The sequence below is a fragment of the Centruroides vittatus genome, unplaced genomic scaffold, assembly GCF_030686945.1.
Source record: "Centruroides vittatus isolate TY-2023 unplaced genomic scaffold, ASM3068694v2 scaffold_2979, whole genome shotgun sequence".
Classification (NCBI taxonomy): Eukaryota; Metazoa; Arthropoda; class Arachnida; order Scorpiones; family Buthidae; genus Centruroides; species Centruroides vittatus.
The window spans coordinates 137,358-160,494 of NW_027122697.1; the positions used below are offsets into that span (position 1 = coordinate 137,358).

General features: G+C 26.3%; 3 protein-coding genes across 3 annotated transcripts in view; 2 read left to right on the forward strand and 1 right to left on the reverse strand.

Moving 5' to 3' along the window:
- The window catches only part of LOC136987998 (uncharacterized protein MCAP_0864-like), a 24,021-nt gene extending 14,346 nt beyond the window's left edge, over nucleotides 1-9,675 (forward strand). The window contains exons 8-16 of the mRNA XM_067285767.1: nucleotides 791-943; nucleotides 2,548-2,637; nucleotides 2,717-2,829; nucleotides 2,906-3,153; nucleotides 5,174-5,258; nucleotides 5,357-5,449; nucleotides 5,536-5,757; nucleotides 7,244-7,448; nucleotides 9,576-9,675. Of these exons, the coding sequence (XP_067141868.1) occupies nucleotides 791-943; nucleotides 2,548-2,637; nucleotides 2,717-2,829; nucleotides 2,906-3,153; nucleotides 5,174-5,258; nucleotides 5,357-5,449; nucleotides 5,536-5,757; nucleotides 7,244-7,390 (1,151 nt within the window). The 3' untranslated portion in view covers nucleotides 7,391-7,448; nucleotides 9,576-9,675. The remainder of the gene's footprint in view (nucleotides 1-790; nucleotides 944-2,547; nucleotides 2,638-2,716; nucleotides 2,830-2,905; nucleotides 3,154-5,173; nucleotides 5,259-5,356; nucleotides 5,450-5,535; nucleotides 5,758-7,243; nucleotides 7,449-9,575) is intronic.
- LOC136988000 (rho GTPase-activating protein 20-like) overlaps nucleotides 1-23,137 on the reverse strand; it is a 90,759-nt gene that overhangs the window by 46,933 nt on the left and 20,689 nt on the right. The gene's annotated exons all lie outside the window — the stretch shown is intronic.
- On the forward strand, nucleotides 7,824-22,722 carry LOC136987982 (centrosomal protein of 162 kDa-like). The gene is made up of 9 exons (XM_067285751.1): nucleotides 7,824-7,856; nucleotides 9,576-9,675; nucleotides 9,760-9,872; nucleotides 20,320-20,427; nucleotides 20,551-20,658; nucleotides 21,395-21,526; nucleotides 21,605-21,754; nucleotides 21,827-21,879; nucleotides 22,500-22,722. The coding sequence occupies exons 1-9, from the start codon at nucleotides 7,824-7,826 to the stop codon at nucleotides 22,720-22,722; spliced, it is 1,020 nt and encodes a 339-aa protein (XP_067141852.1).

Below are 23,137 nucleotides of genomic sequence, written 5' to 3' on the forward strand. Positions count from 1 at the left end.
TTGTTAGGAAAATCCTGAACACACACTGACACACTTATTTAATTTTAGTTTTGTTTTGGTTACTTGACTCTGGTCTGGCATAGTGCACAGCCACTGGTGTCAACTGAGTATAACTCACTAAACTTAACATAATAATAATAATAATAACAACAACAACAACAGAAAAAATTAAATAGAAAACAATTTCATTATTAATATCAAAATTATTTTCTGTTTATTTTGTTCAAAATATTGTAATCTTTTAAAAAACAACAGAATTTTGTCATGAGTTTTTATTGGATTAGTATTTTAATTTTGTAAAATTTAATTTTTTTTTCAGTTCTTGTATTTTGTATTAGACTGAAAATTAATCTATATCGTAATTGCAAGTATTTATTAAAAAATTAAATCTTAATCCATCAAAATGAATCATGACTATAAAAAACAGTGGGGAGTATATCATAGTTAAACACTTGGTGTCATATCTTATGAATGAGTAATTGTTGGTTCAACAGTTGGTTGCTTGCCATTAGCCAGTTGTATAGTGTGAATCAACTCATGATTTGAATTTAAAATTGGCATATAGCCTGCATCCCCTTTCAATTTAGCTTTCAAACACAGTTAACTTGCAGGCCATCTGCCTCAAATTACTGTAGTTTCATTTGCTTATCATCTTTTTGTATAAAAGTGAATATTAAAGAAACTGTAATAAAGATAAATAAAAATTATTTATAATTTTAATAAATATTAAAACTTTTTTACTGAAAGATATAAATTGATAGAATATTACTAATGTTTGGATGTTTTAAAGATGATGATGAAAAATTGCCAACTTTAAAAAGTTCAGAAGAAAGTAAGATTGAATCCAAAGAAGTGAATGAAATTATAAATCAACCCAGCAAACAGTTTGAAATTGATGAAACAAATGTAAAGGAAATAAGTAAAGATAATGATTATGATAAAGGTAAATTTAAATATTTAAACAGTTTTCAATTGTTTAAAAATTCTGACATTTCACATTTGTAATTTATAAACAATAACATTTTGAATCCTGTAGGGATGTTTATGGAAGTTAATCAGGTACACAAAATTATTGTGCACTGTTTAGATATTTTATTAAGAATGAAAGATTATTAACCCTCTTATCTTTAGAAAATAAGCTTATGTTATGCCCTTTATATATAAATTTATATATATGCAAGAAGATACAGTATATCTGGGAAGTCCATGTACTCCATATAAATTCTATAATTTAATAATGAACTTTCTGGACTAGTATGTGCTCTGTCATGTTGGACACACAAGTTTATATACCTCCTTCATTACATTTTTTCCAAGGTAGCAGGTATAACTGAGCTGAAGGTCTCCTGCACTTCATGTTCCAGTTCACTGTTGGTTCTGTAGTAACACTGACATGAAGGGTCCATGTGCATGTAAACAAGGTCATGTGCTTAAGATTTTCCTCCAAACACTAAAGGTTTATAGCTATACAAATGTTACTAAGGAAATAACAAACGTTTATGATAAGGGTATTCAGACTGTCTTAATGTACTGTACAGAGATATATTCAAGTACAATATTCCTGCTTTTAGAATTCTAATCTACAAGGCCTTTATATTCTCATTTAGAATGACTAATGATAAAAAGTTAATATGTATTAAGAAACAATGAGAATATATGAATATTCTCAAAGTTAATAAACAATTTGATGACTGATATAAGAAAGAAATTAGGACAGCATTTAATGAACAGAATGGAAACAGCTAGTCCAGATCCATTTCCATCCAAATATCCATTTGGTTTAAAATTTAATATGAACTTTCTTTCCCAGTTCAAATGTCAAGCTATTAGATCTTTTCTTGTGATTTATTGATTTATTAAGGACTGAAATGAGATTAACAGTGAGTAATAGAGGGAATTATATACAAGATCCCTTTAACATATATCAATAGTAATCTTATCCGTTATTATGTAGGAAGCACTTTTAGATTCTTAAAATGCAAAATTAAGAAGCTGCTTAATAAGAAGATCAGACCAAGTAGGGTAATACTAGATTAATGATATCAGACTCATGTGAAATTCCATTTATAACAGTTGAAGAATTAGTCATTATGACAGTTCATCTTTAGACTCTTGGTTTTAAAGATAAACCTTTGCAGCTTTATTATATATTCTGTTTCATTGTATGTTCATCTTTATCCAATGTATATTTTTTAACAATAATTGTCATTTTTTTAATTTTTAACTTTTATTGTAGTATTTTAATTATTGTAACAACCTTATAAGTAGTTTTTGTGGATGGTACATTCTGCTAATTTAATGAAATTTGAATTTATTTAATCATTGAATATACTGTAGGAAATAGATTATTATTTAAATTTAAATTTCTTTTTGTTTTTAATGGATTTTTTATCTGAAGATGAAATTTATATATTTCAAAAATATTAATACTTTATGAAATGTCTGACAAATTCATATTTTATATGTTTAAATTGCTTTTGCTATTAAATTATAAAAATATTTTATTTTAATAATTAAAATACTAATTCTAAAGTTTTTTCATTCCAGTTCTGGATAGAGAAAAAGATTTACTTCAAAAACTTTCAAAATTTCAAAACTTGTGTTATGAAGAACAAAAGGAAAATGCTAAATTAAAAAGTATATACATTTTATACTATAAGTTTATACTATAATATAAATTTGTGTTGAAAAAAATGTAATAAAAGTAATTTTTTAGGTCGTTTATTAAATGTAGAAAAAGAGATAGAAAATAAATTGTTAGAACAGAGATTACAATTGGAAGAAAACACTAATAAATTACACCAAGAAAAAATAATTTTATCAGCAAGGGTATATTTGAATTATGCAATTAGTAATAGTCTTAGATTAAATAACAATTATAAATAAGAAGTTGTATTTTTTCCAGCTTGAAGAAATGGAATTGCATCATTCATCAAGCAATAAATTTTCTAATGAAGAAATTTCTAGCATGAAACAGTGTATTGATCAGCAAGAAAAAGAATTAAAGGAACAGGAACGTCTGTTACAAGGATATCAACAAGAAAATGAAAGGCTATATTTAGAATTAAAAACAGTTCAAAAGCAAAAGAAATTGAATGAAGGAAAACATAAAACTCAAATTGAAAAATTAAACAGTGAATTAATTAGAGTAAAGTAAGTTAATTTAAAAACTTTTATTAAAAGTATGTAATATACAGTTTAAAAAATATACATATGCATATATGTATCTCCTCAATATTCAAACCCAAATAAAAGATAAATTATAATAATAAAAATTGAAATATAAAAACCAAAAAGAGTATATATTATAACAAAGTTCAGTAAAAACTTTTGACTGCTTATCTATATTATATAGCAACCTTTTACAATGACACTTAAAGCAATGTTGAGAAGGCAATAGAGCATGAAAAATTTTATAAGAATTTGGTCAAAATATTGTATGCATTTAGGTAAGTCATAGAATCTGAGTCTGGTTCTAACAATGATAGAGAATCTGTAAAAGGAAGATTAGCCAGTTTGTTTTGCAGTAAATAAATTTTTGAAAGCTTTTTTATTAAGGTTTGTCAAAAATGAAAAAGAAGACCAGACTAGGATTGAATTGTAAATGGTGGACTCAATATTTGTAAAAAGGTGGAGCAAAGTATGTACAACAAGAAACAGGTTTTAGATGGCACACAATCATACCTCTCACAGATGGATAGTGTTTTTTAAGATAAGCTATATGGAAATTAAATGTTAGAGTGGATCAAAAGTGATGCCTATATCAACTTTGACGAATTCAGTTTTGTGTTGTTAAAACTTGATGTTTGTAGACAGTTTAATAAATTCAAAATGATGCAATTCATTTGGTTTTTATGAAATTTATAGAAAGATTGATATTTTGTAATACAGTGTATAAGTTAAGTCATTTTGTAACTGTTTATGACAGTTATTTATCAGTTTTAAATCATCTGCTTAGGCTAATGTGAAGGAATCCTTCTGGGATTGTTAGAAATCTATTAATATATGCAATAAAAAAAAGGACACTTATAATGGATCCTGAGGGATAATTATCACAGATGAGAATTGAAAAATTGGATATTTTATTTTTACATTTTGAAGAAGAAAATAATCATTTAGCCAGGACAGAAAGTATTAATTAAATTTATCAGATAGAATATCAAGCAGAATAGAGAGAATTACTGGGTCTAAAGCTTTACCTATTTGAATGTAAATGACATATGTTGTAAGTTTGTTTTCAAGGTCGGTAACAATTCAATGTTCAGTTCTTGAGCAAATTAGTTGTAGTAGACCAAGGAATGATTCTGTATTGTTGTGCTGGGCTAATTTTAGAAGTGGTAAATTTTATGGTAAATAAACCAATAAAGATATTTCAAATATTTTTAGCATAGCAGGTAACAAGGCCTGAAGGAGGTTGTTTCTTTTTAGTTAGAACAGATATAATAGAAATAAACTATTGTTCTGGTACATATGAGTATTATATAATAACAGAAAATAAATGAAAACTAAGGTAGAAATTGCTTTTAACTTTTAAAATAGGAAAAGAAATTAGATGCACAAAGACAATGAATCTACTGCATTCATGTCTAGTAGGGAGCCTTATTTTGTGCATAGATTTTAGGTACATATCATAAGATATGTGGCATCACTGATCAAAGTATATAGGATGTCTTGAAGTTGTGTAAGTTAGAATCTAGTTGAAATTTATTATCAAAATTTGTATATCCTTTGTATATAGAATAAGGCTCCCTATTGGACAATCATTATTTATTGACAAAAAGTGGAACTTGTTGTTGTGATGTGAGCATTTATTTGTATATTTGTATATGTATTATACAAATTTTGCATTATTGGAAATACTGCTAAGTTTGCAACAATTACATCAGAAAAGGGAACTTTACACAGGTCCTTTCTATAGGTTCAAAATAAATTTAATAATCAATTGGCACACCTTGATCCTAATAATTGCTATGATTTTCTAAGGCAGAAGTTTCCATGATCACTTGTAACTCCCAAGGGATCATTCAATTCATCTGCTTGGTCAATAAATTGCTAGAGATTATTTGGGGTCAGTGGATAAATTTATTTTTATTACATTTAAAAATATCATATATAATAATAATAATAATTGATATATCAATATATTTAATTTTATTTAATATTTTGTGAATAGGGAGAAACTGTTTTTGAGGGAGCGAGCAAGTAATTTTAAATTGAAAGAAGTGGAGATATCAGAAAATACTTCAAACATTGAAAAAGTAAAAAATATATTTATTTATTTATTTACTTAAAGTCTATTTTAAAAAATATAATTAAAGAAATACTTTTATATTTTATTATTTTTAATTTAAAACAGAATAATGATGAAAATGCAAAAGGTGAAATAATTCAAATTAATGAAGATGAAACTTTAAAACAAACTTTGTCAATGAAACAGGAAGAAATATTTGTAAATATAAATTAAATATTATATTAAAATAATATTTTATTGAGTTATATAAAGCTATTATTTATATTAATATTTAAATTTTTCAGAAACTTAAAGAAGAGAATAAAATGTTAAATCTGAAACTTAAAGAATTTAATAAAAAGATGTCTTTAAATACTACAAGAAAAGACTTGATTAAAAAAGAACAAGAAATCAATAGATTGACAGAACATATTAAAATATTAGAAAAAGAAAAAATAAGTGGAAAGAAAATGCATATGCAAAATCAGAATAAAGACCAGAAAAAGATTAAAGAATTAGAAAATAAGGTTAGTTTCAGTCTGTATTTTTTGTCAGATTTGCTATTTAATTTCAGATTAAAAACTATTTTTAAAAGTTTTGCATATTTTTCATTGAAAAATTACTTTTACTTTTAATTTAATGAAAAATGAAAACAAAATAAAAATTATTATTATCTTGGGTTTAGTGGGTTATACTTGGTTGACACCGGTGGCTGTGTACTATGCCGGACCAAAGTCAAGGCATAGTAACCAAAACAGAAATTAAAGAAGTGTATCAGTGTGTGTGTCTGTATTCAGGAATTTTCTCACAATATGACATGTATTCAATATAGTGGCCTTCTGTAGAGTGATGTATGTGTTTCTATTCAATTCTAATGTGCCCAGGCTTTTGTGTAGTGTGTGTGGTATGACACCTGTAGAGGAGAGAACAACAGGTACAATAAGCACCCTATCTATCCTCCACAGATGCCTTATTTCCTGGGCGAGTTCTGTGTACTTGCTAATTTTTTCAGTGCATGCGTTTTGTATATTGTGAGTGTTTGGAATGGATATGTCTATAATGTATGTGATTTTATTGTGTTTGTCAATGAGTGTGATGTCTGGTCTGTTGTGGTAAATTGTTTTATCTGTGATTATGGCTCTGTTGTAGTACATTTTGTGCATGTTGTTTTCCAATACTGTCTGTGGAATGTATTTGTAGTATGGTTTGTGGATGTCTACTAATTTGTGTTTCTTTGCAAGCTCTTGGTGTATTATATTTGCTACTTGATTATGTCTGTGTAAATAATCTGTCTGTGCCAAGAGCTTGCAACCAGAGGTGATGTGTTGTATAGTTTCTGGCATGATGTGACATTTTCTGCATGTGTCATTTGTGAGTGTTGTATCTTTGAGTATGTGTTTTCTGTAGTTTTTAGTATTTATGACCTGATCCTGTATGGCAATCATGAATCCTTCTGTCTCCCCAAAGAGGCATCCCCGAGCTAACCAGCTGTTTGACGCAGTTTTGTCAACAAAATCCTGGGCCAGATCGTAAGGATGCCTGCCATGGAGTGCCTTTCGAGCCCACGATTGCTTAATGATGTCTATACTTTTTATGTGTTGTGTTGTGTCCATATGATATGAGTGCAAATTTAATAGTGTGTTATTTGATTCTGCTAGAGTTAGTTTTATGTAACTGTGATGTTTCTTGTTATCTGTGGAAGAACTCTCGCAGTGACTGTTTTATTATTATTATTAATATAATAATTTTTATTTTTATTAAATTTAATAGTTATCTAATTTTTGAGAAAAAATTAAAAGCACATTTTCTCAACTTGGAATTTTTGTTGTTGTTTGTAATGATGTAGATTGCTAAATATTACAAATAATTTATATTATAATAAATAAACTAATATAAATATATATGAAACTATATTTGTTATTAATTTTAATGCATATATTGAATTAGAGTTGATAATGGCATTAAGTTTTTTCATATTAAAAAAAATTAAGAAAAATAAGTTTTCTGTTTTAGGTTTCTGATTTAGAAAAAGTTATAGAAATTCAACAAGAACAAATACAAAAAAGTAACGAAAATATTAAAAGTGAAACCAAAGCCATCAGATATTGTAAATTGTTTAGAAGACAAAATACAGAAACTTCAACAAGAATTAGAAACTAAAGATCATCAATCAAAGCAAAATCTTAAAGAATTAGAACAACAATATCGAGACATTAAGGTATTTTTAATTAGAGGATGTTTATTGAGGTCAACTAATTTTTATTATGAAAGTATAATTATTTTCATGATAGTAATTAAATGATAAAAAAATTTGTTTAATAATAAAAATATTTTATGAAGATGTAATTTCATTACATATCTTATAAAATAATTGTTAACAAAATATGTTTTTAATGCTGTTATTTAATAAAGAACAAGTGGTAAACATAATGTTTAACAAGAGGCTTATATGTTACAAGTAATCAGGACTGTTTTTTCAGCCAGAACATACTGGTAGCCATAAATTCACATAGCATAAAAAGTATCAATAGCCAGTATGTCATACTAGCAATTTAATCTTTTTGTACTTGCAGTTTGGGCCATATAAGATACTATGACAGTGTTTGCTGTCATAGTATCTTTACCTGTGAGATAGAAGTCTTTCTCCACTGGTTCTCATCAGTTATCAGAGATCATCTATCTTCTGTTAACTGATTCTTTTATTTCTGATAGAAAGCTATTGAAGGGAAGAAGTGAAATAGACTTGTCATCATGGCCATTGACCATGATGACAAGTCTACATTGAAGTGAATTTTTGAAGTCTTGTTGTGACCTCAGGTCAAAACATGACTTCAAAAAGAAAAAAGATTTGTTTGGAAAATATATTAATGGAACTATTCTATTCCAGAATTTTGAAAAGAAGTGTTCCTCATTTTGTGTTTCTTGTCCAGTGTTATTCTTTTTAAAATTAATTTTATTTACTCAGCTTTCTTAGTTAATAAATTAGTTTTATATTTCTGAGATCATTATCAATTATTTTATTTGTGACAAATTATTCATAAAATATATCCTTCATAGTTACATAAAATTTCATTTATAACATTTATTATTATTATAAACTGAAGTGCTAGAAAACAAGAGACAATAAAACATCATAAGTTTCTTGTCTCCCTTCCAAAGGAATTGCAAAGCACTTCAGCAGTTCATGTGGTATGAATAGACCAGAGGTATGGCCATTGCATAACAATATCATATGGAAAAGATTTGTAATTATTTTACTGAGGTCATATTGTAGGTGCAAGAAAGATAGAACATTCTAATTCTCAAAGTGGTCAGCACTTTTGGGTATTCTTGGCACAGTTTCAAGAGTACCAGGAATATCAAAATTACAGACAGATTGGTGTCAGATATAAATACTCTGGGTGAAGACAGGTGATCACATATCAGGACCACTGATGGCTTTCCAGGCTTGCAACCACTAAATAGCAGTCAATATTGAAACAAATTATGTTTCATTTCAATGCCAGTGTCTGTCAATCCATCAGCCACTGGACTGTACAGCAGACACTCCATTTTATGGAGTTTTGTAGTATATGATCTATATGTACCATTTCTCATACCTATGCATCATGCAATGCACTTTGTCTAGATTGAACAACATTGACACTTGGCTATAGACTGAGGTCATGTTGCATGGTCATTCCATTTTGTCTGAGATCATCATAAAGTAAATTCCATTTTAAGTTTGAGCAAGTAAGTTTGACAGTTTGGTACATATAGGGGCCTGCATAAAACCATGGATTCTTCATACTAGCAAGTAGTTGTAAAGTTTAGTGGTAGGTTTTTGACGGCATGAAGTGTATACTGTTTGAGCTCACTTAGACCACTAAATAAAGTGGAGTTTATTTTAAAATATTCCTGTTACAAGAACATCCATGATGATCATCACAACCTCTTTACCTTGAAGAGGAGTTTCAGTGGACAGTACCATTGTACACTGGTGACATGAAACTGATTTGAGGAGCATTCTAATGACTTCCCAAGGCTCTCTTGACTCCCATGTTTACCAGTTTGAATCCAATAAAGTATCTTTGAGACATGCAGACTTTTTCAGTGACTTGGTGTCATCTCTAACCAATATAGTAGAACTTTAAACAGTCATTCAATATGTCTGGATGATTATACCCACATACCTATACTAGCACTTCATTTCAACTCATGACTTATAGTTGCAGTTATTCGGGTGAAAAGAGAAGCTGCATGTTATAAATCTGCTGTCTCTTGTTTATTGACACTTCAGTTTATATCACATACTTTTGATCATTGTAAATTATGATATAATTTTTAATTTAAAATTTCTTATTAGCTTGGTTACGAAAAACGAATGAAGACAGTTGAATCACAGTATCAACAACAAATTAATATTTTAGAAAAAAAATTGATAGAAAGGGGGTTTGTCCGACAAGGTATGTCATAAAGCTGTTATTCTCCTACTTGTATACTTTTCATTGTTTGTAACAAATTCTTAAAATCATTTTAAAATGTTTTAGGTAATAATTCAGTTCAGATTTTTCCAAAAACTTCACAAAGTTCTCAATGTTCAATATTGGACTGGAAACGATGGGATTACATTGTTGCCGAAAACAGAGATTTGGTTATGAAGGTTATTATATATTTTTAACTTTTTGTATTTATTATTCTGATTTAAGTTTTGGAAAATATACACTAAATGTTACAAGATAGTCTTTGGAAAATAAACAAACATAAAATAGTTTAGTAACTTTTCTAGAGAAAATTTTAATTGCAGTATTCAAAAACAAGAAAGAATGTTTGATGCTACTATTAGTTCATTAATTAGTTACAAGTGTAAAAAAGTAATTGTGATTATTAAAGATATGGCTTACATTATGAATTGGAATGAGAGATATAATCATTCACAAAACAGTATTGTTTATTTCTAACGATCACTCTCTTATTATTAAATGTTTTCTGCTTTCAGCTAATTAATAAAACAAATGCATATCACTTGTAAAAGGTTCTCATTTTTGAATATTTTAATAGAAAACTTTATTAGGAAAGATTTTAAATTTATTTTGAACTATCTGTCCTACAAAAGATATAATATATAATATCACATCCTGTGTAGAATGGACAGTTTATAAAAACAACAAATAGAATAATTATAGGAAGAATAGATAATAGATAATCTAATAACTGGTGGCTTGAATAAATAAGATTATTAATAGTTTTCATTTGTCATCACAAATATTTCTAAATAACTTGAAATATTGGAACAATCACTATAGTTTATTAATAGAAAATATTAATAATATTGTTATTAATAGAAATTTGGAATAGATATTGTGTCAAGCAATGCATGGCATAAAACTATTGTATAATATTCATCTTTAAATGATTACCTATAGTATATTTAAATTTGCTGTTTATACATCAAAAATTTTTTTATACAGTTAAGAATAAGTTATAATTATCTTTAAATAAATAATAATTTTTATTACATTCAATTCATTAAATGCAATAACTATAATGGACATAAATTATTTATTTAAGTTTCAGATATTTTGTAATTCTAATTATCAAATTTTCAGTTTATATTTTATTTTTTAAAGAATTTATTAAATTTTAATAGAACAAATAGGTTGAATGGAATATATTTTTATTTTATTAATAATATATAATCAATGACATTGTTAGGAATTATGCAATTATTGTGTTGTTTAAATGTATTATGGTTAAAAAATTATTCTTTTTTGCATTTGTTCTAAAACAGATCTACTCATAATTATATTTATTATAATTTATATATATTATAACAATTTTAAATTAAAGAAGAATTAAAGGAAAAAGAATGTTGTTCTTTATATTTGTTAAAAAAATAATATAGTCATGTATATATAGAAATATATAGTTATATATCTGACTACATTATTGTTATAAATCTGTTACAGTATTATTTTGTTTTATGCAGTGGTTGCATGTAAGCAGATAATCATATTAAAATATTCCACCTAAATTTGTGCTCCATTCTAAAATGTTAAATTGTGTTTAAAACATTTTACTTATGGTTTTACTGTTAGGAAAGTTTAAATGACATTTGCCCATCTAAATGTGCAGATAACATACAATAAATATTTAACTAAAGCACAGCCTGCTTTGAAATATGCATACTATTGTGTCCTTAAGTAGCTCATTCTTTTCTCAAAAAAATCTTGTAATTACTGGCAAAGAACTATTGAACAGCCTTCATGATTTAGCATCCAAAGCAATATTTCATCTTTTTGGAACTGTTTTCAGTTTACTAAAAAATATGAAAATTGCAAGGTGACATATTTGTGTTGCAAGGTTCTGTTTTGTATTTCATGTGCTGCATGTTTCTCACAGAGCAAATTCACAATATAGGGACAAATGTGGATAAGGATGACTCCATGGAACAAATGGCAAGGCTGCTTATTCATAATGATTGTTCTAAGATAGCGGTTCCCAACCTTTTTTGACTTGTTTACCACTTGGCAGCCCATTTTCCTAAGTTTTATTTTGTGTGTTCATCAAATAGTGGCATCTTTGTCAATTATACAGTGCTGTACAATTACATGTAAAAAAAATTTTTTTAAAATTGTAAAATGTTGCAGGTAGGACACAGATAAATACAATAAAAGTATAATTTTATTTTTATTTAAAACTAAGCATTGTAGTGGCATGCCATTCATGGAAGCTGTGGAAGCACCACTTTCCTTGTATTTTCTAAAATATAAATACATATTGTGCGATTATTTTCATATTTTAACATACTTTGAATTAATTAAAATTAATATTTTATTATAATCGCATTATGTATCTTATTACAAATTTCTATACTACATGTGAAAAAAGTGATAAGATTGCTATTGTATATTTGAATATAAATTCATATATGAATATTCCCAATGGAAGCGCTGTATTGTCGAATACAGGATAGCTTCCACAGTGAAAATCTTTGAATGGTGTAAATCAGCCAGATTACACACATTTGCGCATGCACTTTATAGAGCACCAACCTCACACGGTTTCGCTTGTAGATGTTACACACCAAAATCTCATATAATGCTTCCATTGATTCTATCCAGGGCCGGAACAGCTTCCCTATTATCAAATGTCACTACACACCACTGAAGCTGTGACATCGCCAAAGATGTCAACATAGAATCCAGATATTCTTATAGTACATTCACCATTATTAATTTTTTTTTGTGTACCCCAAAATCACTAAGAACATACCCCTAGCTGGGAATTGCTGTTTTAAGGTAATCTAAGGTCTTGATTAATGCCAACATTGGGCATTTTGTAGTGGAGAAGCAGTACTGTCAAAGAAAAAAGGTTAGCATAACTTTTCTTGCTAATAGCAATGTCTTGAACTTTTGCACTTTAGAGAAAGACTGATGTTTCTGTTGAAGACTGTTTTTCTAGACATTGATTTGTAATGATTATACAAAGTCTTATCATCTAGTTGGTTGGTTAACACCTTTTAGCTCCCCAAACTGAAAACTGCATGTTGATCTGTCTTAGACGGATATGGTATCTAGGAACCCATAATTATTATCTTACATAAACATAACTACAGAGTTTGTAAAAGTAAAAGTGACCATAACTAAAAGAACAGATGATAAGGTACTAAATAATGAAAGTCATTCATATTGTTTCATCCACACGACTGACAACAGCATCCCTGGTGGGTTGAACACTCCTAATATTTTATATGATATTTCTGACTATATAAAGCAAAATTTTATTATATTATATCAAATATACTACTTGAAAAAAATGCTCACTATTCACTGTACATGCAAGCAGGCTTTCTTCATGTTAAGAATATAGAAACTGAAGAAGCATAGTTTGCTGATTAAAGAGTTGTATTCGGTGGCATTAGGAATAAACTTAGAACCTAACCATTCATTTTCTGTGAAAACACAAATTCACATATATCAATTCTGTATAAAAAAATGACCTTACTATGCATTCATTAATATAATTTTGAAACTTTTATATGAGGCAGAGAAATATTTGTCTTTCAGTTGCTATTAATATGTTTTATGAAAATAATATTATTATATAACTTTATTGTGCTAATCTATTATTATAATTTGGCTGAATTAGCTTCTAAAACTCTCTTAAATATTACTTTTGTAAAATATTATTATGATTAAAAATGAGAACAGAAATATAGTTCAAAAATATACAGCAATATAAGTAATTTTGTCAATACATTTTTTTATCTTTCAATGGTAATGCTATTCAATTTTATCTTTCTTATTGAGAGTGATATTTTAGTTTTGATTTTATTAATAAATATTTGTCATTCAAATTAATTAATTTTATTTTGATTTTATTTCGTTCATCTAAAATTATCTGATTTTTCTTTATTAACTGTTTTTGAGATAAAAAGTACTTTTGAAACTTAAGATATGACACATAATCCTCCTCTATCTCTCCTCACCCCCCTTGACCTTTAACCATCAATATTCAATAGCATCAATACTTCTAATATGAGCTATTGATTTTGAAAGTGGAGCATATCTATTTTGTGAAAAAAATAGTTAAAGCTAATTCTTATTAGAAATTAACATAAAATTTATGTTTTTAATCAATTCACAATAAATATCTTTTAATATTAGTATAAATTTGTTACTAGTAATTTATATCATCAATGATATTTATTGTGAGTTGATTTTGAAAGTGAGGCAAGTCCACTCTAAATAATGACAGTGAGGGAACACAGCTCTCTGTCACCCAGGACTATTACAAATTATTACAAAAATGTCGCAAACATAATGCATTTTCAGTACATGAAATGAAATGAAATGAAAAGTGAAGACTTCTATTCAACCAAACCTTTAGAAGAGGCAATTTTGAAAAGAACAAAAAATACTGATGGAGAAACTGTCAATTGATTGAATATTTTCTGGATAAGATTTTCAAGAAATGCGCTGAATAAATTGTTTTATAAAACATTGACGGAAAAAGATTTGCAATTTAAAACTCTTGATTTATCACCAAAAGGAGGTAGGCCAAGTAATTTCAGAAAAATAGTATTATCATCTTTAAATACGAAAACTAGGCCTATAACTAAAGAAAAATATACAGATATGATGGATTTATTACCCTATGTATCACCCATTCATCGTGAATACTTTAAAAATCTGCAGCATCTAAACTAAGAGATATAATTATATGCATGCAATTTATTACTGAATATTTTTTCTTATTTTCTCCACTTTTTCCTATAAAATTAAATTTAGTTTTTGTTTTATTGTAGCTTTTCAAAAGAAGTATGAAATGTTGAAATAAAATAAATAATTAAATAAATAAAATATTTAATTTTTTGTTGTTATAATTATATTCCATTCAAAAAAAATCAATGTTTTCAACAAATCATTGTTTTGAAACTGAGGCAAGGCCATTTGCACATACCAAAATCAAGATTTTTTTCACCTAACATGAATAACCATTATTGCATATTAAATTTACATGAAATAAGACCACAAAAAATATAAAATAAGTCTATTACTGAAAATTAATTTTCATAAAATTGCCATCCAACAAAATTCTACAAAAGTCTATTACTGCTTATGAATATTTTTAAATCCATTCAAATGCAAACCATTAAATATCTAGCAATAACAAAATGGACTTGCCCCACTTTCAAAATCAATAGCTCATATATTATCATATATTGATACAAACTGCTGTGTAAAATTTCAGAAATTTTTAACGAAAGGCATAGCAGTTATTGAGCTTCAAAGTGGACGAACAATATCATGCCCCCCCACACACACTAACATCCATATATACAGAAAAATTCCAAATTCTTTTGACTTTTCTGAATGTTTTAAGGTCGTGTGTCAAAAAATGTAAAAATCTTGGGTGAGGGTCATTTTTTTGACTGATCACCATAATTTTCTTCAGTTATATATAACAGCTAGGAAAGTAAAACTGTGAAAACTTTAAAGCAATTATGTTGAATATAAACAAAAAATACTAACCTTATTGCGCTTTGCACTTTTGAAAATTATCACTAACGTTTTCAGTCTACTTAGGAATTTGGAGGCATTGGAGATTTTTAAAGCAGACCGCCAAGGACTTTTGATCAATTTTAAATACAAAAAACAAATCTTAAAGGCATGGCAAGCTATATACGACTCAGTGCTGTAACAAATGATGCATGTGCCCATATTTAAAATTTCATAAAACGTTTGAAATTTGAATACGTCGGGGCTAAACAAAACACCACTAACGCCAGAAAGAATCTTTTTCAAAAATCTGCCTGAAGAAGGTCCTAGATGTGGACTGAAAACGCTAGTGATAATTTTAAAAAATAAGTGCAAAGTGCAATAAGGTTAGTACATTTTGTTTATAATTAATGTTTTGTTTAGTGGACTTTTTTTATGTTGAATATAATTAAGTTTTCATTAAAATGAAAAAATTGTTTTATTAAATTGTGATCTAAGTAAAGAAAATGGTAAAGATATGAGGTTTGATCAATAAGTATGGTCTTTATTTTTTAGAATTAGGTAGAATAATTTGATAAGTTTTAAAAGGTAGTACGCATCATTTAATTTAATTATACATGTTCATTTTTTAAACATTCAATCCACTTTGTATTTGGTGCATAAAAAAACTTTATGGGTTTTTCTTAATCTATTCTTGAACTTTGGAATTCAATGAAAAACATTGACCTTTTAAAATCTTTAATTTTGGAACAATCAGAAGTTTGATGCTACCAATTAACTCTAGGCTTTACGTAAGATGTTGAATAACTTGTAAATTTACAATCTTAAGCATCTTTATTATTTCCTTATTTCAGAGTGGGTTTATGTTATTATGATGCAACAGAATGAAGTTCTTTCTGGTCTTACTCTATGAATACATCTTTTGAGTGCTTATAAGGTTTTGAATATTTCACTGAATTGATTGATTCTCATTTTGTGTGCAACCTTCCAATGCTAAAACTTTAATCACTGATTACTGTTTTGTACTAAACATGAAAATGACTTGTTTATAAACTTGACTGTTATGCAATAACAAAACACACTGAAGTACATGTATTCCTTAGACCCGAAATGGTGGTACTCGTGTGTTTATTTGTGTTCTACTACACTTTGTGGAACACTGCAAAAGAGACCTTACTTATCAATCAACCTTCATACATAATTAGATTCCTATTCTTTAAATTATCTTAACCAAGTTCCTATTTAGTACACATAAAATGAGATGATTAGATTGACTCTGTTAATATTAATATATATATACATACAGATATTAACTAATTTACAGGAATAATTTCTTTAAATGATTATTCCGAAAATAACGTAGAATATTTTCAGCATTCTTTCCATTTGAAAGATTTCAAATATCTTTAGTAAATTTATTTTTACGTAAGTTGTCACTTCTCAATAATTGATAGCTCTATCATTATGTACTGTACATTTTATGCTACTTGATACCAAAAAGTGCTAAACATAATATCACTGTAAAATTAATAAAAGCAAACTGAGTGTGATTTAGATGATTTTTATAACATTCATTTAATGTAGTATGATGTAACTTTATATTTTGCATGATGCAATGTTATGGAAAACAAATAATTGTCAAATAGGATATTTCCAAATAAAGTAAAATCAATTAAAAAAATTTAGGCATAAATTAGACGCAGAATTTTTATCTAAAAAATTTTAATAATAGTAACAACAGTTTTGTTTAGTATGAAGCAAAAATTAGCAATATATGCTGGACGTAATCATTATTATTACTGATCCTTTTAATGAAAAAATTAGGAATAATTAAATAGATATAACAAAAAATAGAAATTTATTTAATTGTTTTGGTAAATAACAAGTGTTTTAGTAACCGTTATATTTTTCAGTTAAATAATTTAATTGAAAGACGAAAAGTTATTAAAACACTTGTAATATACTAAAACTGCAGATGGTATTGATGTGAAATGTCAAAGATTCAATTACAACAATAATAGCATAGAAATTAACAATTTTGTATTTTGTTTATTTTTATAAAACTGTCATAATGCTACAAATTTTAATATGATGATGCATAAATTTTTTAATAAAATTTATTACTTTTACCATATTTACGTATAGACTGTACGTAGATCCCATGTAAAAAGGTTAATTTCCGAAAAGTTGTAATATTACAATAATTTTATTATCTTATAATGAGATAAATATATTAAATTTTCTAAAATTTAGCTTTATTTATAATAAATCATAAAAATTTTTTAGTAGGCTTTATAGTAATTTTGAAACATTATTAGTGTTCAATAAACATTCCTTTTCTTGAAGTTAATATAAGAATAATAATTACTTGTAGTCCATTATAATTTATTTTTAAGAAAACTAACTATTAAAATTTGAAATAATTACATTAGAACCGTGATTATCTGAGATAAGTGGGCCGATGCTATCTCAGGCAATTGAAATCGCGGATAAAACATATAGTCCCAGCCCTTATAGATTAAAAATTACAAATGTAAAAGATTTATATGGTACCCCTTTTAAGCCTCTTTTATACCTTAGTGAATTTAATCATATATATAAGAACAACAATTTTTACATAATTTATTATACAGCTAATACATAAGAATTAAAATGTGTATTAATATAGTTACATTTTAATATAAATTTGTCTCATATGGAAGTTAAATGATAAAAGATAGCAGAAACCAATTATTTTATAATACATGTTACTATTTTAAACTTTCTATCATGAATTACAGTATAAGAAAAGTAGTTTACTCACTTACAGGCTTGCCTCGGCTAATGCAGAAGCTTGGATAATTGGGGTTTCTACTGTACCTTGGTATAACAGGTAATAATGATAAGCACTCAGATTCTTCTCATAGTTTTATGTGATATCACATAATAGTGAATTATTAATATTAATATTTTTAAGAATAATATCATGTAAGTTTGAAAATTTTTCAAAAATCTGTATTGCAGAACTCTGATGTTTGTTTCTTTGGATGGATTATTCTATTTGTCAATTAATATTATTTGAAAGGTTTATGTAACAATGATATAAACATAATAATTTGAATATTTTAATCAAGAAAAATTTTGATTTTACAAACATAGTTTAATTGCTTCCTGATTTTATGTTCTAAATTTCATCTGAAATCAAACTAGTTTGATCTGAATTTCACTAATTGATCAGATTGTTGGGCGAGTAAAAGTATTATTTATAAAACTGTCTGTCTTAGCACTTGAAAGATAGAAAACATTTTTTAAAAGATCTGACTAATTAAAATCACTTTTTACTCATAAATAATTTAACTTTTCCAATTTATTTAAATTATTTAAGTATTTTTTATACAGGGTATAAGAAAACTCTGTGCCAATATTTAGGGATAGATTCTGTCAAAGATAAAATTAAAGTTCTCTATAAACATTTTCAAAATCTGGCCTTCCAAAAAAAAGATACTTTCCACATTCCCTATCAAAGTACTAGCACTAGACTTGTCATCTTTTTACAATAATTTTGTATTTTTTATGCTTTTCATCAATGGATTGAGGTAAATAAACATTACCTAAAAGGTTCTATTGTAATAAATATAAACAAACCATTATCCATTTTAAAATTTTGCAGTATTCGTCTGCTTTACAGTAAAAAAACAAAAAAACAATAGTTGGAAAGCGAGTGTTTTACAATATACATTTACTTTAAATAAAATTTTATTTTTGCAAAATTAATCAAAATAATTTATAAGAACTTTTCAAAATACAGTTCAATTTCCATGTAATAAAATATATTCCAACATTTAAATAAAGTTTGTACGTGTTGGTAACAGAGAAGTGGCAGACAGACAGCATTTCCTTTTGGCGAGAGGTTAAAAATTGATTTCCGACGTGATTTTTGGCAGGTCAGATCTGAAAAATGAAAGAGAATTTGAAAAATATTTATAGAAGATTTTAAGTTTATTTTTGACCCTAGAATCTATCCCTAAAATATTTACAGAGTTTCGTTGCATCCTATATATAACACACAGATATATAACTGCAATAAGGCCTTGATTGTCTGAGGTTCTGCATTATCCGAGGCAAACCTGCAAGTGAACACACTACTTTTCTTATACTGTAATACATAAAGAAAGTTTAAAAGGTAACACGTATTACAAAAACGATTTGTTTCTGTTAGTTTTTATCATTTAACTTCCAAATTATTACTATTAAAATGTAAGAACAATAATACACACTTTTATTTTTAAAGTTATTGCATGTATTAGCTAAATAAATGATGTAAAAAAATTTTTTCTTGTATATGACTAAATATTAATTAAATTCACTGAATTATGAAATAGACTTAAAAGCGATATGACATATAAATCTTTTATTTTTTGTAGTTTTTCATCTGAAATGGCTGTGGCTGTCTGTTTTATCCGAGTTTTTGGATATCCAAGATAGCATTGGTTCACATTATCTTGGATAATTGGGGTTCTATTTTATGTGCATGTAAAGAGTATTGTTTTTACTTTATTTCTCTGTTTATATGAAAATCTATTTTTTGTCTTGATATGATTGTTTAATTTGAGTAATTGTTTTTTTTTTGTATAGTTTATGGATTGGCGATTTCCTTACTTTAATTATATTTGAAATAAATTTAAATTTGATGTAAAAAGTTTATAAATTTTTCAGTTGTCTAATTACATTTATGATAAATATGTTAAAATATTATTTTTAATATATTTATCAATTTAGCAATAATTTAAATACATAGAATTAAGTTTCCTTCAGTATTATTAAGTTTGCATTGAGGCTGAAGTCAGAGTTGATACATTTTTTTATTGATTCCAACTCCACCTGAAATTGCTTCTAATTCTAATTCTCACAGCTCTGGTTTAAAATACTACTGAAACTGTTTTAAAAATATAGTATTTCAGATAGGCAGAACAGTAATATTTACATACAATAGTAAAATCATTGATTTCAGTCATTAAATTTATATAAGTTATTTAAATATTAAACTATTAAAATCCAAAAATTAATGATTTAATATTTAAAATTTTAAATAGTAATTTATTTTTGTATAAATTATTATTTATACAGTTGGAAAAATTGAAAATAGAGATAGAAGAATTAAGAGCGGAATATAAGAAAGTTAAGGAAGAAGCTGGACGTATAATTACAGAAACGCAGCACGAAACACAAGAGATGGTATGGTTGATAAAATTTTAAAAATTTTGAATTAAAGTATCAATTTTGATATAATTTATAACCTAAAACTTGAGAATGTCATTGTTAAATTATATATATATATATATATATATATATATTTAGATATCGAAAATGAGATCCGAAATGGACGATTTAAAGATGGAACATGAAAAGTCTGAAATTAGAGCGAGAACTTTAATTAGAAATTCTCAAAAAGAATCACAAGAAATGGTAAAAGTATTTTTATCCTAATTAATTTAATATTTAAAATCTTTTTTTAAATCAAATTAGAAAAATATGTTGAATTAAATTAAATTTATTTTATCAAAACATTTTCAAGTGAATTTTAACTATATATTCCATATTACAAACAGAATATTCACCGTAAAAAAGAATATAAAAGGCAAACAAATACAATTAATATATTATTATATTTTAATCATATTTACATGGTTCTTATAAATTAAAATTTTATCCAAATTCATTAAATTCATTAGCTTTTGAGTAATATTTCTAGTCAAAATAATTTTAAATCTGAAAATAGAATAAAAATTGTTATTTAAATCTTTAAAAAATAAAATACAGATTTCATGCTATGAAGCAGAATATATAATTGTTCTTAGGGTGAAAATCTTTTTCTATTACTGAGGCAGGATCAATGATAGGAAGAAGCTGGGCTTGTATAAGGGCTTAAGCCACGATTTTAATTATAAAGTCTAGAAAATCAATTTATACATTAATTATGAAGTCTAAAAATGTGATAAACCTAGGGGTCCAGGAAGCCCTTGCTCTATGGCTAAGGTTGTGGGGCTAGGTTTTGTTCTCTGTGACTCTGTATGGAAGAAGATAATATAATTTTAAAATAGTCATTAAATTAATAGAGCTTCAAAAAGTTAATTTCTCAGATTAAATTAAGGAATTTAAAGACAAAATTATTATTATTATTATTATTATTATTATTTTTTAGGCCAAACAATTAAAAACATTACATGTCAGGCATCTTCAACAAGCCTGGATAGAAAATATTTCATCTGCTAAAACTTATTCTGAAGACTATCAGAAGATTGCTGACTTAACAAATAAATTGGAAACAAAAGAAGTAAATATTTACAATACTACTTTTTATAATTTATTGAAATATTTATTAAATAATTGATTCTACCATTGTATTATTTAGATAATTATCAATCAACTAAAATTAAAAATTGAAGAGTATGAAGAGGAGAAAGATAAAATTAAAATATTGGAAATGAGAAACTCAGATTTGGAAGACAAGCTTAGAGAATTAAATATCACTTTAAATCGAATAATTAGTTCTCAGAATCCTGTAAGTATTTTAAAATATTGTATAAATTAAATTTTGTATAATAACAATTCACACAATTTCCAATTTTTCCAGCAACAAAAGGAAATAAGTCTATTAAAAGAAGAAATAAGGATTCTGGATAGAAGGTAATTATTAAAGAAGAGAAAAAAAATTCAGATATAGATACTCTAATTAAGATAAGAACTTTATTGTTTACACATTTTTAGATATTTTACACATTTTATTATATAAATATACTTAAGTGTTTAAATTGTCTTAGCCTTAGGCTAGATAATAAAATATTTTTATGACCAGCCAAATAGTTGCACATTAAAAGATAGTATTTTTTTATTACAAACAAGAAAGATATATACTATGAAAAGATAACCATTTACCTAGAAGTAATTTTAAGTGTTTGGTACATCTCTCTTCAGAATTATCAGCTTTAGTCTATTTGCTTTTATTATTTAAGAGCATTTGCTAATGTCTGTACTTCAGAATGAAAGATCAAATTGCATTTTTAGTGAATAAAAGTTGATAAAAGTAAGATTATTTTTTTCGTAATACACCAATATGTACCGAAATTCAAAATGATAAGGGTTCTGATTATAAATTTTGATATCAGAAGATATGTCTCTCATTCAATTTCATTTTGTCATGATAAATACTTTTTAAAGGATGTAAAATGTAGTCTGAATTATATATTTTCATAAGTAACTAAAGTTATATAAACATATATAATTATTATTAAATCAATTATCCTTAGACATAAAAGTAGAGAAGACGAAATACAGAAACTTTTATATAAATTGAAACAGCAAGATTCGAAATACTTGAAGAAAGAAGTAGAAAGATGGCAACAGAGAGTAATAGACAAAAATAAAGAAATCGAAGGATTTCGTGAAGAATTAGATGTCATACTGAGGTTTTTGGAGGAACTGAAGCAGCAGGGTGTCGTCGTACCTCGTGCCAGGTCTGCAGTATTATAACCGATTTTCCTTACAAGTAAATTAGATGTTTCCCGAGAAGAATTTTAAACTGTAAATAATTTTATAATTTACGTAAACACATGAAAAATAATTTAAAACAAGAAAATTGTGATATATTCATGTAAGGAAACCAAAAACTTGTTAATTGTTATATTTTTAATATATATAAATAATATTTATTTGTAAGGAAATTGTAAATATTTTTATAATTGAATATTTTTGTAATTTTAATTTCTTGTATTTTATTTTTTGATCATAAAAATATATTTTTCTGAAATTTATATACATTCTTCCTTGAATGAATTTATTTTTAGAATTTCATCCCACATCAAATATATTTAGTAAGAATCACAACAAAATATAACTTTAAAATATATTGTAATAATTTAATTAATTCTTTTTACCTCTATGTCCT

Bases quoted from the DNA above. Each gene is read 5' to 3' on its own strand.
- LOC136987982 (XM_067285751.1), top strand. From the start codon at position 7,824: ATGACAGTGTTTGCTGTCATAGTATCTTTACCT. The intron at 7,857-9,575 runs GTGAGATAGAAG...ATTTCTTATTAG, and splicing joins CTGTCATAGTATCTTTACCT to CTTGGTTACGAAAAACGAAT. The intron at 9,676-9,759 runs GTATGTCATAAA...AAAATGTTTTAG, and splicing joins AAGGGGGTTTGTCCGACAAG to GTAATAATTCAGTTCAGATT.